The following is a 16004-nucleotide window of genomic DNA, read 5'->3' on the forward strand; positions in this document are numbered from 1 at the left end:
TTCTGTATATTTCCAACAAAATTCAGCATCGAGTTAGAAAGAGAAACTCCATTTAAAATCACTCTAGACAATATAAAATATTTAGTAATCTATTTGCCAAGACAAATTCAGGAATTACATGAACACAACTACAAAACACTTTTCACACAGATAAAACCAGATCTAAACAATTGAAAAAACAATTGCTCATGGGTTGGAGTTAATATAAGAAAAATGATAATGCTACCTATATTAATTTACTTATTCAGTGCCATACCTATCAAACTACCAAAAAAACCTTTCTTATTGAATTAGAAAAATTTATAACAAGAGTTCATTTGGAAGAACAAAAGATCAAGAATATCAAGGGAACTAATGAAAAAAAAATGTGAAGGATGGAAGTCTCACTGTATCAGATCTTAAACTGTACTATAAAGCAGTGATCATCAAAACAATATGATACTGACTAAGAGATAGAAGGGTAGATCCATGGAATAGACTCAGAGTAAATGACCTCAGCAAGTTGGTGTTTGATAAACCCAAAGATCCCAGCTTTTCAGACAAAAATGCAGATTTGACAAAAACTGCTAGAAAAATTGGAAAACAGTTTGGGAAAAATTAGGTTCATACCTTATACCAAGATAAATTCAAAATGGGTAAATGACTTAAATATAAAGAGGGAAATTATAAGTAAATTGGGTAAACATAGAACGGTGTACCTGCCAGATCTATGGGAAAGGAAAGAATTTAAGACCAAGCAAGAGATAGAGAACATTATAAGATGTAAAATGAATAATTTATATTATATTAAATTAAAATGTTTTTGTACAAATAAAACCAATGCAACCAAAATTAGAAGGGAAGTAACAAACTGGGAAAAAATTTATAACAAAAATCTCTGATAAAGGTCTAACTTCTTAAATTTATAAGGAACTAAGTCAAATATATAAGAAACCAAGCCATTCCTCAAATTGACAAATGGTCAAGGGACTTGAATAGATAGTTTTCAGATGAAGAAATAAAAAATATCAATAATCACATGAAAAAAGTGTTCTAAATCCCTCCTGATTAGAGAAGTGCAAATCAAAACAACTCTGAGGTACCACCTTATACCTAGCAGATTGGCCAATATTACAGTAAAGAAAAATAACAAATATTGGAGGGGATGTGGCAAAATTGGGGCACTAATGCATTTCTGGTGGATTTGTGAATTGAGCTGACTATTCTGAAAGGCAATTTGGAATTATGCCCAAAGGGTTTTAAAAGAATGCATGTCCTTTGAACTAGCAATACCACTACTAGGTTTGTACACCAAAGAGATAATAAAAAAGGTTTGTACAAAAATATTCATAGGCTCTTTGTGGTGTCAAAAAAAATTGGAAAAAAGGTGCTATGGCTGAATCAAAGGGCAGGCATTCTGCTAGGTGTGAGGTGGTACCTTAGAGTTGTTTTGATTTTGTCACTGGAATATACCAAAAGTCTGGGCAGAAAGAAGAAATAGAGGAGTCTGAGTGTAAGGCATGAGCCTGAACATTATAGATAGGCTATATGAGATATAGAAAACTATAGTTATCTGGATATCTGTTGTCTTTTCTGTATCAAAAACAGAACAGCCAATTTCTTCACTTGCCTTAATTTAAAAAAAAGTCTTACCTTCCATCTTAAGAATCAACACTGTGTATTGGTTCTAAGGCAGAAGAGTGATAAGGGCTAGGCAATGGGGATTATGTGACCTGCCCAGGATCACATAGCTACAAAGTGTCTCAGGCTATATTTGAACCCAGGACCTCCCATCTCTGAGTCTGGCTTTCAATCTACTGAGCCACCTAGCTGCCCCTACTTCATTTGCCTTAATGATAATTTTATTCTTGAAAAGGTCAGGAAACCTGTTTTGGATTTAATTCTCACCAACTATGAGGAACTTTGTGGGAAAGTCATGTGAAATGGGAAAAACAAGAAGCAATATGTGGAGGTGTTGATCAGGAAACTTTAGATTTGATGTCAGGAGACAGTTTCTGGCCCTTAGAGCTATCCAGAAGTGGAACAGGTTGTTTCTAGAGAGAGCAGATCTCCCTCCTGGGAAGTCTTCAAGCAAGAGCTGGATTACCACTTTTTAGGTACCTTGTAGAGAGGATTCTTGGTAAATTATGTTTTGAACTGCAGGACCTCTGGGTTTTTTTTCATTCTAGTAGTCTATGATCCTATATCATTGCCAAAATGTTGTTTTATTTACAATTGACATTTAAAGAGACTAATTTACTTCTCTTGGATGTTATAAGGTTTCTGTAGTGGCATAGCAAAGTGGTAGGTTTGCAAAGTCAGCACTGAACAGGGTGCTTCAAATGGTCTTTGTGCAAATTATGGTTTACTTTCATCCTCTTGAGAACCCTTCAAGCACTAGTGTTCTCAAAGTCAGTGGCAGCAGCCAAATGGGAGCTAGCACGTTTACTAGCATTTGCTATTTAGGTTGCTTGAGAAAAGATCCTTTGGTTGTCTCTGTAGCATTTCACTTGGAGATTTTTATCCATATCCTCTTACGAGGCTTCTAGAGAGCCTGTTGGAAATTTTCCTATTTGTCTTGTAACATTTATGTTGGATCAGGAGAGCACTTTGGGCGTCTAGGTGGCACCATAGTGCACAGAGATAGGCCCTGAAGATGCCTACCTGACTCATCTTCCTGAGTTCAAAACCCAGCCTCACAGATGCTGTGACCTCAGGCAAGTGATTTCATCCTGTTTGCCACAGTTTCATCATCTGTAAAATGGACCAGAGAAGGAAGTGGCAATACATTCTAGTATCCAGACCCAAATGGAGTCATGAAGAGTCAGACACAAATGAAAAGGTCTGAACAAAAATAAGGAGAACACTCCTATTGTCCATCTGTTACCCTTGCATGACTTGATGGACCTTTTCTGCTTCAACAAGGTGTTCCATGCTCAATTCATTCATAACACCCAAAAATCTATCCTCTGCAGCCAAAGGCCCTGGGAAGGTTCAGGCTGCTAGAAATGGGTGCCCCAAAGTTCAGCCAGGAAGCTTGGAATTTCCTGACCCTCAAGGTGTGGCTATCTGACTCAGCCTCCTATCCTGTTCTTTATCTGCTTTGGAGGGATCTCTGCAGAACTCTGGAGGTCCTCTTGGGAATTCCTGGGTTTGGTAGAGTATTGCATCTCCATGGTTCCTAGCATAATGTCATCTTACCACAATCATCCCTCAAAGTACACTTGATAACTTAATCCTTGGTTACTTCTGTCCTTAAGCCAATCCTTTCTACTGTGTGGCTCTTTTCCTATCTCCCCATAGCCATTGAGACTGGTGGACATAGCCACCTTCATAAATCTTATGTACAGGGGGCCCAAGGCTCATTTTTTCATCCTTCTTTACCTTGGGAACAAAATGAGGATTACTATGTCCATATTATATTTTTTCTTCTCCCTCTGAATATAAACTTATTGAATGCTGAGATGATGGGTTTTCTGATTATATATGTTTATTTCTATCTTTAATTTTTATATTTCTTAATTTCTCCTTATATCTCCCCACTTACCCCCTGCCAGAGGCCATTGTTTACAACTAAGAATTTAAAAAGAAAAAGAAGAGAAAGAAAATCCATTGGAGCAAATAACAGATCAAAAAACAATCTGACATTATATATTATCCTTTACACCCTTGGAAACTCCATCTCTGAAAAGGAGTGGAGGAGATATTTTTTCATATCTTTTATTTGGGACCTACCTTGCTTATAATCTCAAAACTTTCAGTTTCAGTTGTTACAAAAAAAGTCTTTCTTTTTGTCAGTTATTTCCTTGGGATATATGCCTGGCAGTAGAATCTCTAGGTCAAAGGGTATGAACATTTTATTCACTTTATCTGCATGATTCCAAATTATTTTTCTCTTTGTTAAAATAAACATTTAGAAATATAAATTTTCTCTTAAGAACTATTTTGACAGCATCCCACAAATTTTGGTATGCTGTTTCATTATCATTTTCTTGATGAAGTTATTGTTTCTATTTTTTATTCTTTGATTCACTTATTCTTTATGATTTGGTTATTTAGTTTCCAATTATTTTTAATCCATGCTTTAAAGGCCCGTTTTTGAATGTAACTTTATTACATTATGGTCAGAAAAGAATGCATATTTCTTCTTTCCTGCATTTATTTCTGAGGTTTTTATGCCTTAATAAATGGTCAGTGTTTATGAAGGTGTCATGAAGAGTTAAGAAATATGTATGCTCTTTTCTATTCCCATTTAGTATTCTCTAGAGAGCTATAATATCTAACATTTCTAAAATTCTATTCATCTCCTTAACTTATTTCTTGTTTATCTTGTGGTCAAATTTATTTAGGTCTAAAAAAGGGGGTAAAATGAGGTTTCCCACTAGTATAATTTTACTGTCTATTTTCTTCTGTAACTCATTTAACTTTTTCTCCAAGAATTTGTATTCTATGCCATTTGGCGCATATGTATTTGATACTAATATTAATTCATTATTTATGACACTTTTAAGAGAATGTAGTTTTTTCTCATTAATTAGATAGTTTTTGCTTTTGCTTTGTCTGAGATCATGGTTATTATTTCAGCTGAAGTATAATAGATTCTACTCAAGCTTCTTATTTTAACTCTCTATGTGTCTCTTGATGTTTCATGTATATTTCTTGTAAATAACATATTGTTGTATTCTGGTTTCTAAGCCATTCTACTATTCTCTTTTGTTTTGTGGTTGAGTGTATCCCATTCTTATTCCCAATTATGATCGCTAATTGTGTCTTTCCCTCCATTATATTATCATACTTATTCTGTGTTTTTTTTTCTGTTCCCTCCTGATGAGTGAGTTTTACTTCTGTTGCCTCCTTTTTTCCATCTTCTTTCTATCTCACCCCCTTTCTTTAAAAAAAAAAATAGTTGAGGGCAGCTGGGTTGCTCAGTGGATAGAGAACCAGGTCTAGAGATAGGAAGTCCTGGGTTCAAATCTGTCCTCAGCCACTTCCTAGCTGTGTGATCCTGGACAAGCCACTTAACCCCCATTGCCTGTCCCTTACCACTGTTCTGCCTTGGAGCCAAAACACAGTATTGATTCTAAGCGGAAGGTAAGGATTAAAAAAAAATACATTTATTTTTAACATTCTTTTTTTTTTTAATTTTTAATTTTAGTTTCTCTCCCTCCCTCCCATCCCTTTCTCTCCCTACTGAGAAGGCAAACCATATGATATCAGTTATACATAAGAAATCATATAAAACATATTTCCATATTAGCCATATTACAAAACAAAGCAAGAAAAAAAAATAAAAGTGAGAAAATCATACTACAGTTTTTAGTCATCAGTTTTGTCTTTGGAGATGGAAAGAATTTTTTAAATCATGAATCCTTTGGCATTGTCTTGGATGATTGTATTGATCAGAGTGTTAACCAAGTCTTTAACAATTGATCATCATTACAGCATTGCTATTACTGTGCATAATGATCTCCCAGGTCTTCTTACTTGACTTTGCATCAGTTCATATAAGTCTTGCCATGTTTTTCTGAAACAACCCCTTATCATTTCTATAACTCAGTACTCCATCATAATCACATGCCATAACTTGTTCAGCCATCTCTAAATATTGAGCATCCCCATAATTTCCAATTCTTTGTCACCATAAGAAGAGCTACTCTAAATATATTCATAGAAATGGATCCTATTCTCTCTTCTTTGATTTCTTTGGGGTATAGACCTAGATTGGTATTGCTGGGTCAAGGTACAGTTTTATAGCCCTTTGGAATAGTTCCAGATTGTCCTCCAGAATGGTTGGACCATTTCACTCTTCCACCAATAGTTCATTAATGCATCTATTTTCCCTCATCTACTACAGCATTTGTTATTTCTTATAGATGTGAGGTGGTACCTCAGAGTTGTTTTAATTTGACTTTCTTTAATTGGTAGTGATTTAGAACATTTTTTTTTTCATGTGACTAGTGATAGCTTTGATTTTTCTCTTGAAGAGTGCTTTTTCATATCTTTTGACCACTGATCAATTGGGGAATCCCTCGTATTTTTATAAATTTGATGTAGTTTCCTATTGATTTGAGAAAGAAGGCATTTATCAGAGAATCTTGCTAATTTTTTGGTTATTACTTCATTGTCTAATAGTATAGTTTCCTTGATTATTTCTGTTCATTAGAACTATTTTTGTTTTTGCTCTGTCTGAGATGATGATTACTACCCCTGACTTTTTTTTTTACTTCAGCTGAAGCTTAATAGATTCTGCTCCAGCCTTTTATTTTAATTCCGTGTGTCTTTTTATTTCAAGTCTGTTTCTTATACACAACATATTGTTGGATTCTGGTTTCTAATTCATTCTACTACCTGTTGCTGTTTTATGGATTAGCTCCAACCATTCACTTTCATAGTTATGATTACTAACTGTATTTCCTTCATTCCATTTTTTGCTTATCTTTCTTTCTTTTTTTTTTATCCTGTCTTCCTTCAAAAGTTTGTTTTGCTGCTGACCTTATTCTCACTAAGCTTCTCTGTCTTTTTTTCTACCCCCTCATTTCTTATCCCCTTTCTTCTTCTGATTCTCAGTTGTTTAAAGAGAGATTTCTATCCCCAACTGAGTGTGGCTAAAGCTTAGAACTCAATTCTTCTGCTCTTGGTCTGAGAACTAATGGTTCTAGCATTCATTCCTTATTCCTTACACAGGTAGGACTCTTGCCCTCTACTAACCTTGATAGTTACTCTCTACCCTGGAACCATGACCTGGAACTGGGTAATAGATGGTGGCACCCATTTCTGTGCCCAGTGCTGGTTCACTGGTCCTCTGGGATCTCTCTTTGTCAGGGTGCTTCCTGTTCTGGTAATTGGTCCCCTTACTTTCCTTAGGTGCTGACATATTCCTGGCCACTATAGCTGTTGCTGTGGCCCCTGTCCTCCACCATGCTCTTAGCCAGACACCCCAGTGGTGGCAGACCTCTCTATCTTCCCAAGCTACCCAGGGCTGGAAAAATGACTCACCATTATTTTTTTTCTTGTCTTTTCCAATCAGGATTTGGTCTGTTGCTCTTTCTAGGTTGTAATGACTTAGGTTGTGGAGGAGCTAAGACAACAATACTACCATCTACCTCTGCCATCTTGACTTTGCCTTTCCCAAATTATTTTCCAGAAAAATTGTACCATTCATAGCTCTACCAATAGCGTATTTGTGTGCCTGTCTTTCCACAGCCCCTCCAATATTAACCATTTCCATCTTTGTAAATTTGCAAGGTGTGAGGCAAAACTTTAGGGTTGTTTTGATTTTTCATATCCTTTGACCACTTCTCTTTTTTGCTTTTATATACTTCTGTTAGTTGGAGCTAAGACTTTTTCTTCTTAGGATCTTTAGCCCCTTAAATGCCTGGCATATTGATGATATTTGTCTTTTATTCTGGTTTCTCTATGTCTTACTCCTTTTGACATCCCACAAACTCTTTATGATCCCTTCCTTTTTCTTCTCTTCTGCGTTCTGCCCCTTGTTTCTCATTTCTTTCATGTTGATGCAGTTATTTGATTTTCTGTTTTTTGGGCAGCTTGGTGGTGCATTAAATCAATCCTGGCAGACTTTCAGGTCCACTCTTATGCTACCCTCAAACCCTAGGCACCCTAAGGCTATTTTGACTGATTGCTGCCTTGGGAACTGTAAAACATCTCCATTGGTATAGCCCTGGGAGGTGGCATGGGTGTGTGTGGGTGACTGGGATTACGAAAGTGCCTGAACCTTGGTGCTGATCAATTGGGCCCAGGGTACCAAATTCACTTTTAATTTGGGCATGTTGAACACTTCATATGCTCAGAAGAATGTTTGGTTTTATCGCAGTTGTAGCACTGGTTTTGATACCATTGTTAAAAGGTTGGATCTAGACTTGATAAGGAATTTTAAGTTAGAGTAGTATACCAAATGTGTAAGGACTGGTCCTCATTTGACAAGATTTCTCTCTTTGTAGATTCCTCTCTTTGGAGCCAAGTCTTTTGGCAGAAGAAGCCCAGACGGGCCAGCGCTAAGTAAAGCTGAATTTGTTGAGAAAGTTCGTCAGAGCAATCAGGCCTGTCACGATGGAGATTTCAGCACAGCCATTGGCCTTTATAACGAAGCACTGGCTGTTGACCCTCAGAATTGTATCCTGTACAGTAACAGATCTGCAGCTTACCTGAAGATCCAAGAGTACCACAAAGCTCTGGATGATGCAATCAAAGCCCGACTTCTAAATCCCAAATGGCCAAAGGTAGGAAGACCATTTATGCACCGAGAACTCTGCTATTTTCAGGGTATTTTTTATGGAAGATTCTGTTTAATCTGAAGGGCCATTTCATGTTTAATGGCTTGACGTCTAGTGGATATGATGTTTTTATTCAGTTATGAGGAATAAATTCCTTATCTGTACCTTGAAACCCCCCCCCCCTTTTTTTTAACAGAGGTCAGTTCTTATTGATGTAGGCTGGATTCTCCCTACTTTTTTTTAAACTCAGTAGGATGTGGCATGACTGCTTTTGTTGTTACTCTGTTCCATCTATGGAATTTCAAGGGTGACTTCCTGTCTGAGTTGTTACAAGTCTATCATTCCTGGGAGGTTTTCCTTACTCTCAGACATGCACTTTCCTCGGCTGGTACAAACGAGTAGCTTCCCTCTCCTTTCTGAAGATCACAGGCTTCTTTATGGGTAGACAGATACACAGAGGAGGGAGCTCAAAGTCAGAAATGGTGCCGTGCTCGAGGTCCAGATCACCGGGGCCTGCCAGGACGAGCGCCACATGCTCTCTGGCCGCCTGTGGCCCAAGTGCTTCTGCCCTCCCCATAGCTGGCAGTGGTTTGAGTATCGCCTTTCTGAGAAGATCCGGGCCGGACTGCGTGGATGTGCACATGCAAACACCAATGCGTAAGCATCCGCCCCTCGGATCCCTGGGTCTACACCTAGCACTCTGCCCATGTCTACGCAGCCACCCCCAGTTTCTTCTCAGAGTTTCAATCCTGTAGCCCCAAGGTGCGTACAAGACATTTCAGACTGAATGGCCCGGACATGCCCAAGACCTCACCATCTTTCCCCCTAACTCTTCCGGCTTCCAGGGCTGCCCTCTTCCGGTCTCCCCCGTTTGCCGCCTCAGCACCATCTTCTACTCTTCACCTTCCCTTGGTCTCCCCTCTCTACCGCCTGTGTTCGGTGGTGGGGCCTTCTGCCGCTGGGCCATCTTCCTCATTTGGCCCTTCTCTTCCCTCCCCTTGTCAAGGCCGCCTTCCTTTACTCTCAGCCCTCTGGCCTAGGTGCCCCCGGCCACCTCCTCAGGGACCGTAGGACTTCTCCAGGCCATGCACTCCCTCCCAAGGCTCCACAGTTCCTTTAGGATCAAGCATGCGCCCCTGCTTTGTTGTGAAAGCCCCATGTACAGAACGCTGGCCCCCCCTGGCCCCGGGTCATCTTTCCAGCCTGATTCCCCGCCCCCCCTTCTCTGGGATCCTCACCTTTTCTCCTGCACCCCTGGTCTCGGTGCCTTCGCACTGACCACCCCCCTCCTGTGATGTCCTTCCTCCTTACCTCCAGCCCTGGGACTTCTTCTCTTCCTTAAGATTCTGCTTAAGCTCCGCCCTCTGCAGGACGCTTTCTCTTTCAGATGATCTTAGGGGGATCTTGGGTGCTTTTGCCCCCTTGTCCTTGGCCCCCTCTTTGAATGGACGCTCCTTTGGAATTGGCATTGTTATCATGCTTTGCACCTGTTTGTCCAGCAGTGGGCACTGTGGCTGGCAGCATAGACCGGGGCTTAATGAGTACTCATTGATGGATGGATTGCATCGGACCGCAGGCTTTAGAGCCCAGTGAAATGGGCTTCCCCGCTCCCTTCCTTGTTCTTCTCAAGTTGAGGAGAATTCGTTAAGCCGTTCTTCCGGGCCAGGCCCTGTGCTGAGCACTCGGGATAGGATAGAATAACGAAGAAAGCCTGCCCTCGGCGGGCTTGTATTCGAAGGGGTGGAGGCTGGGCCCCAAAGGGAACCGACTGGCCAGTTAGTGTCCTGACCCTGGGTGGAGGTTCAGCATAAATAGTGGAGGGAAAAGAGAAAACGAGGACGTTGACTTGGCCATACCACGAGAAGGATAGATTCAGCTGCGATTCCTTCCTTCTTGCTCTGTATTTGCTGTGGTGGCAAGAAAGTGGCTCCTGCCTCCTCCTGGCTGCCTTTTGGACTTGAGCCATGAGGAAGCTACCTGGAGTGGTTCAGTCCTTGGTCCCCCAGCCAAAGAAGTCTTGCGGATAGCCTTAGCCCCTTCCCTGCTTGAGTCGTTAGGCTGGACCTCTCTCACCAAGGGACTCGCGCAAGGTTTTCTCCTCTGTTTGGCCCTCCTGCTCGTGTCCTTTCTTCCAAACGGTCTTGGTGTTCACTACTGTGGGGCCTTTTTCCTTGTTCCCTTTATAGTTCTGCTGAACAGACTCCTATATGTGCTTGCTTCCCCTTGTAAAATGAAAGTTCCCTGGGAGTTCGCCAGGATTCTGCCTTGCTTCGGTCTTTGTCTTGGCACCGTTGGCCCTCCGTGCGTGTTTGTTGGTTGAGTTTGTGTTTCGAGTGTAAGGCTGAGGATGGGTCCTGGTGCCCCGTTTGAGGGTTGGGCCTGGAAGCGAGCTTCTTGCCTGTGGTGCTAAGGAGCTTTCTGCTCTAAGTTTCTCTGGTTTGCTACTGAACTTTACATTATTTCATGTCAGCAGCAGGCGAGCTCTTCAGAATCTTCGAAGGAATAAACAGCACAAAAGGGTTCCACAAAGATGAGAGGCCATCTGAGTCTGTGAATTCAAGCTCGGGTCTTCCTGGCCCCGGGTCAGCTCTCTCCCCTGGATCACTGGGCTCCAGTCCAGTTTTATAGTTAGAAAGAAAACCTGAACCCCCCTTATTTCTAATTTTGTAGACCAGAGCCCTCAAGAAAATGCCATTTTCAATCGATCTTTGGTAATAATCAATGTGTTCTAGTAATGATTTTGGGAAACCCCAGGAATAGTCGCTGGATCAGTGATTTCAAATCTGGGGAATTCTCAGATGAGGAAACTCCCCCTATTCCTGCAGGTCAGCATCTTCTCAGCACCTTCTCAGCACCCTCAGAGAATTGCAAAGGGAAGGGCCTTGTCTACACCCAGCCAGTGTGTACGAGAGGAGGTGCTTTCTCCAGGTCTTCCTGGCTCTGTCATCTTGTCCTCAGGGCCAGGATGCCTCACACACGGTTAGGTGAGCTCCACGCGGCATCTCCACGCGGCCACCGAGATGCTTCGGTGCATGTGTGTGTGCTTCAAGCTGCTGACGTTTGTAATAAGGAGTGAAGGGAGAAAGAGTTTGTCTTCAATGGAGTGGCCAAGTTTCTGCCCTATTGGGCCAGAGAGAGCATGCACAAAGAAGCCTTTGTTCTGTCACTGTCTAAGACAGAGTGCAAACACTAGTGGGTTCTCCTATTATCCCATTGGGACTGGCAGCCCTTCTACGGGGGGCTTTTGTTCCTTTTCATTTGTAATTTTATTGCTATCGACCTGAGAGGAAAATAGCCATTTTGGGGGGAGAGAAATTGTTCCCAGAAATGTCAGACTGAGGTAGTGCCAGTCTTGTGTTTCCATGGAAACCAAGAGCCTGTGGGGAATGACTGGCTTCTTAAAGATGGCCGCTGTGTCCTTGGGAAATAACTGAGGAAATGTAGCTCCAAAGGGAAGCTCCTTGGGTAGAGGTAGAGAAACCAGAAGTAGGAGATCTCCGCTGGGGACGTGAGCCACGAGGAGTCCCATAACGTGGTTCCTTAGACTGCTTTTTCTGTGTCCTGCTTGAAGTAAGCAGGTGCTTTATGAGGCTATCGAGGCATGAACGCATGGAAGCACACTCAAGAAATGGAGTCCCCGTGCGCGGTGTGACTTCCTCTGAGGAGCACACGCTCCTGGCTTGAGTGAAACGGGAAAGCACCCTTCCGCGTTGACAAAGGAAAGCGACAGGACTTTCGAGGCTGTGGCCTGGGGTTGTGCTCCAAAAATCCCCCTCAGAACTCCACGGCCACCCCAAATCTATCTATGTGGAATGAAGGTGGCGTCGCCCCAATCCAGCCCCAAGCCCGGACGGTAGTGAGGGGCCGCCTAGGCAGAAAGAGATGCCACTCTGGAGATGCCGGAGAACCTTGGCCTCCAGCGGCCGCAGAGGCGCAGGGAGAGAATTCCAGCCGGGGCGGAGCGGAGAAGGCCAGTGTTGGGGGAGCCGACAGGAGAGTTCCCTGTTGTCACAGACACGGGGAGAAGCTGGGCGCCATCGTGCTCCTTTTGTTCGAGCATCGGAAAGCCGAGAGTGGGCTGCAGCCAGGGGCAGGCTCCCTCTGCAGGCGGGAAGAAGGAGGGGAAATCCACTCATTCACTCCCCAGCCGGGTGACGGCGCACCAGCCGCCTGACCCTTGCTGGCCTCGGGTGCCCCTTCTGAAAGGTAAAATGGGGGCCATCACGGGCCCCTCACAGGGTTGCTGTGACGGTCGGATGAAACGTAAGTAAAGCCCTTTGCAAACCTGTGAGGGCCCTTTAGTTGCTGGCCGTAATGATGATGATGCATCCCAGGCAGATCATTTTCTTCTTGGCCAAGCTGGAATTCCATCACGGTCAAAGAGGTGGTCGGCTTTAGTGGGTGAGGGTTGGGGACATAGACTATGGTCAGCGGGGGACGGAGAACGGGTCGGAGCCAGCACAACTCCGAATCCCCACAGAGGGAAGAGAACAGTCACCTTTGAGGAAGGAGTTCCCGGAGGGAGTCCCTGGAGCAGGCGCTGATTGGGCGTTCAGCCCCTTCCTTGATGCCCAGACGTAGGCGGGCCCTGATGGTGAGTCCCCGACGCCCAAGGGGACTGCAGCCTGGGCAGGAGCAGGGAAAGGCATGGCCCCGGGAGATTGAGACTGGAGGAAGAGCTGGCCTTAGAGGCCGTCTGTTGCAGGAATCGCCTTCCAAGCACAGAGTTTGAGGCCTGTGTCCAGGGCTAATGTAGGGTCCTTTTGCCAGAGTAAGGGGGCTACAGGCAAGCCGGGCTGAGAGCGTGTGGCTGGGAAGTCTCAGGAACCAGGAGACCTGGGGGTGGGGGGTGGAGGTAAAGAGACGGAGGGGCTGGGCTGGATCCAGGCCCAAAACAGGATTCCTGGAGAAGTCCAAGGTTTGTCGCAGTGAAATGCTTTGTGACGTGGGCATCCATTTCTCATCATCTTTTGTAGTGTTATCATCAAAATCCTGCAATTGCTCTGTTTAAATGAACGTGGAGCTAAACTAGGATAGTCCAATGACTGAAAGAGATCCTAAAAATGAAGGCAAGAATGAAGATGAATTGAAGGGTAAATAGAGCTTAAATCAAACTGAAGTTGTCATTATAAGTGCTTTATCTGCTGGTTGGAGCATTGTTTGAAAGTGTTCTTGGTTCTCTATGATATTTTTGTGTGTGTGATGTGACAGCAGAGGGAGCTATAGGAGTAAGTTTGTAGTAGTTTCCTCTTGTGATACATTTCTTGATCTGGAATAACGAGCAGTTCTTTTGTACTGTGTGACTTGGGTTTAATGATGGATTTATGTAATTACAAATCATATTGAAGACCACGGAGGAAGTCATTTTAGTCAAAGGAAACATTTTTTACTTTAGTGCCCATGAGTGTAAAATGCTGCACAGAATGCAAGCCAAAGGCCTTCCTGGTAAGGAGCTTACAGCCTGTATTAACCAAAAAAAGATGTTCTAGATGGTGTTTAATTTGATATTCCTTAATCTTAGCACATTGTAGAATTTCTGGAAAGGCAAGAGTATTTTGTAAATGCTACATGATGTATTTCTATTAATATCATCCATTAAAATAATTAAAACATTAATTTCTCTTTCTTTTGTAGAATGATGTGACAGGTTTTCAGTGCCGAATAAGGAAAAGTGGCTAGAGCAACTTTGAAAATGTGTCTCCTTTGTGCTTTCAGAAGCTGTCCTCTAAGGCTTTGCCATAAGCTCACTGTTCTCATTTGGTCCTTGCTTCCCATCCCTCCCCTTTGGTGATCAGACTGAGGTAGTTTGATTGATTTGGGAATAGGCAGAAATTTAGTAACTTGCCTATCACAGTGTTGGGGGTAGCATGCAGATCTTTCTCTTTGTGGGACCGCCATCCTTCCATCTTTCCTGGACATTTCTATTTCCTGAATATTGTGCAAATTAGGAAAGTTTCAAGTACCATAATACATTCTGTTAGCCCAAAGGAGGGACCAGCTGCAGGACAGCTCGTGCCTGGGAGGAGAACTTGATCTCAAGAGTTCCAGATCATTTCCAACCCTGTGCTGAGAGATTCCCCAGTCCCAAGTTTCTGTTTCCTTGTTTAGTGATTCACCCTTATTGCATGTGTGAGTTGAACATAATTTAGGAACTGTGTTATGTTGTTTCTATTCCTATGATAAACATATCAAGAAAGCCATGTGAACCTTGAAGAAATCAGCAAGCATTTTTTTTAAGATGGGATAAATTTTATTTTATTTTTAAATTGTATTTTTTCTCCCCAATTACACATAAAAACAATTTTTTAACATTCATTTTTTTAAAGTTGTGAGTTCCAAATCCCTCCCCCCTCTTCTGATTCTCCCTCTCTCTCTGCCCTCTCCTCTCTCTGAGATGGGAAGCAACCTACTGTTAATATTATGTGCACAATCATGTAAAATATTTTTCTACATTAGTCATTTTGTGAAAGAGATCTCAAATAAAAAAAGAAGAAAAAAATGAAAAAAGAAAATATTATATTTCAGTCTGTATTCATACTCCATCAGTTCTTTCTCGGAGGGCAGATGACATTTTTCATCATGAATCTCTGGGAATATCTTGGATCACTGCATTGCTGAGAATAGTAAAGTCATTCACAGTTGTTCATTGAGAAATATTTCTGTCACTGTGTACAATGTTCATCTGGTTCTGCTTACTTCACTTTGCGTCAGTTCATATAAATCTTTTCAGACTTTTCTGAAATCACCCTTCTTGCCATTTCTCATAGCACAATAGTATTCCCTCACTATCATAACCTGCGACTTGTCAGCCATTTCCCAATTGATGGACACCCCCTCACTTTCCAACTCTTTCCACCACAAATAGCTGCACAAATACTTTTGTACCTCTAGGTCATTTCCCCTTGTAAAAATCTCTTTGGGACACAGACCTTGGAATGATATTGCTTGGTCAAAGGGTACGCACAGTTTTAGAATCCTTTGAGTGTAGTTCCAAATTTCAGCAAGCTTTTTCAAAGTTCTTGCACTATAATAAGCTATGGGTTATAAAAATAATGAACAATCATCTCCCTCAAGGAGTTTTCTGCTATATTGGGGAGACTCAAAATATAGAAAGATAACTTTGGAAGTGATTACTTGAGGAGGATGGGTCCATTAACCAACTGGATGGGGAAAGTCTTCCATAGGAGGTAGCACCTATGTGGACAGTTAGCCCTTCTTCAGCCTCTGCTCCCTGTTCTCTCAGCCCTCCACTTGCCCTGTCCCAGGCTCAGCTGAGAACCCTCTGGTGGGTGGCAGAGATAGCTTGGAGACAATCATTGGAGCTGAGGAGAAGAGTGAGTTCAAGGGTCGCCAGTCCCACTCAGGGATTGGAGAGAGGCTCAAGGTAGAAGGGAAGATGGTGGGCCCAAGGCAGAACTTATTGGCCAAGAATGAGCACCCCAGCTGCAGGGCCATGTGCAGGTGGGCGCTCAGAGGAGAAGATGCTGGCAGCGAGCTGTAGGAGGTGGATGCTCTTCAGGGTCTTTTGTTTGGGGCTGAGAGAGAAGGGCATTGCTGGCACGAGAGGAGAAGCAGAGGATTTGTGAGGACAGAGTTTGTGGAGAAGGCCAGATTTCCGAGGGCACAGTGGGAGGCATAGGAAAGGGCCTGGAGCGCAGGAGGGCAGAGCTTCGTGGGATGAGAGGTGCACGGAAGGAGCAGGTGAAGTGAGATTTCCTCCAGGCCAGATGGTGCATCTGAATCACAGGGATTAACAGAAGGTAAGAATTTGCTAGCCACAGGACAGAGGAC

At 42.7% G+C, this 16004-nt stretch overlaps 1 protein-coding gene across 1 annotated transcript in view; it reads left to right on the plus strand.

Annotated features, from left to right (window-relative positions):
- Positions 1–16004, plus strand: part of TTC28 (tetratricopeptide repeat domain 28) — a 654492-nt gene that overhangs the window by 45121 nt on the left and 593367 nt on the right. The window contains exon 2 of the mRNA XM_056820926.1: positions 7941–8219. Within this exon, the coding sequence (XP_056676904.1) occupies positions 7941–8219 (279 nt within the window). The remainder of the gene's footprint in view (positions 1–7940; positions 8220–16004) is intronic.

The sequence above is a fragment of the Monodelphis domestica genome, chromosome 3, assembly GCF_027887165.1.
Source record: "Monodelphis domestica isolate mMonDom1 chromosome 3, mMonDom1.pri, whole genome shotgun sequence".
In the NCBI taxonomy this organism is placed as follows: domain Eukaryota; kingdom Metazoa; phylum Chordata; class Mammalia; order Didelphimorphia; family Didelphidae; genus Monodelphis; species Monodelphis domestica.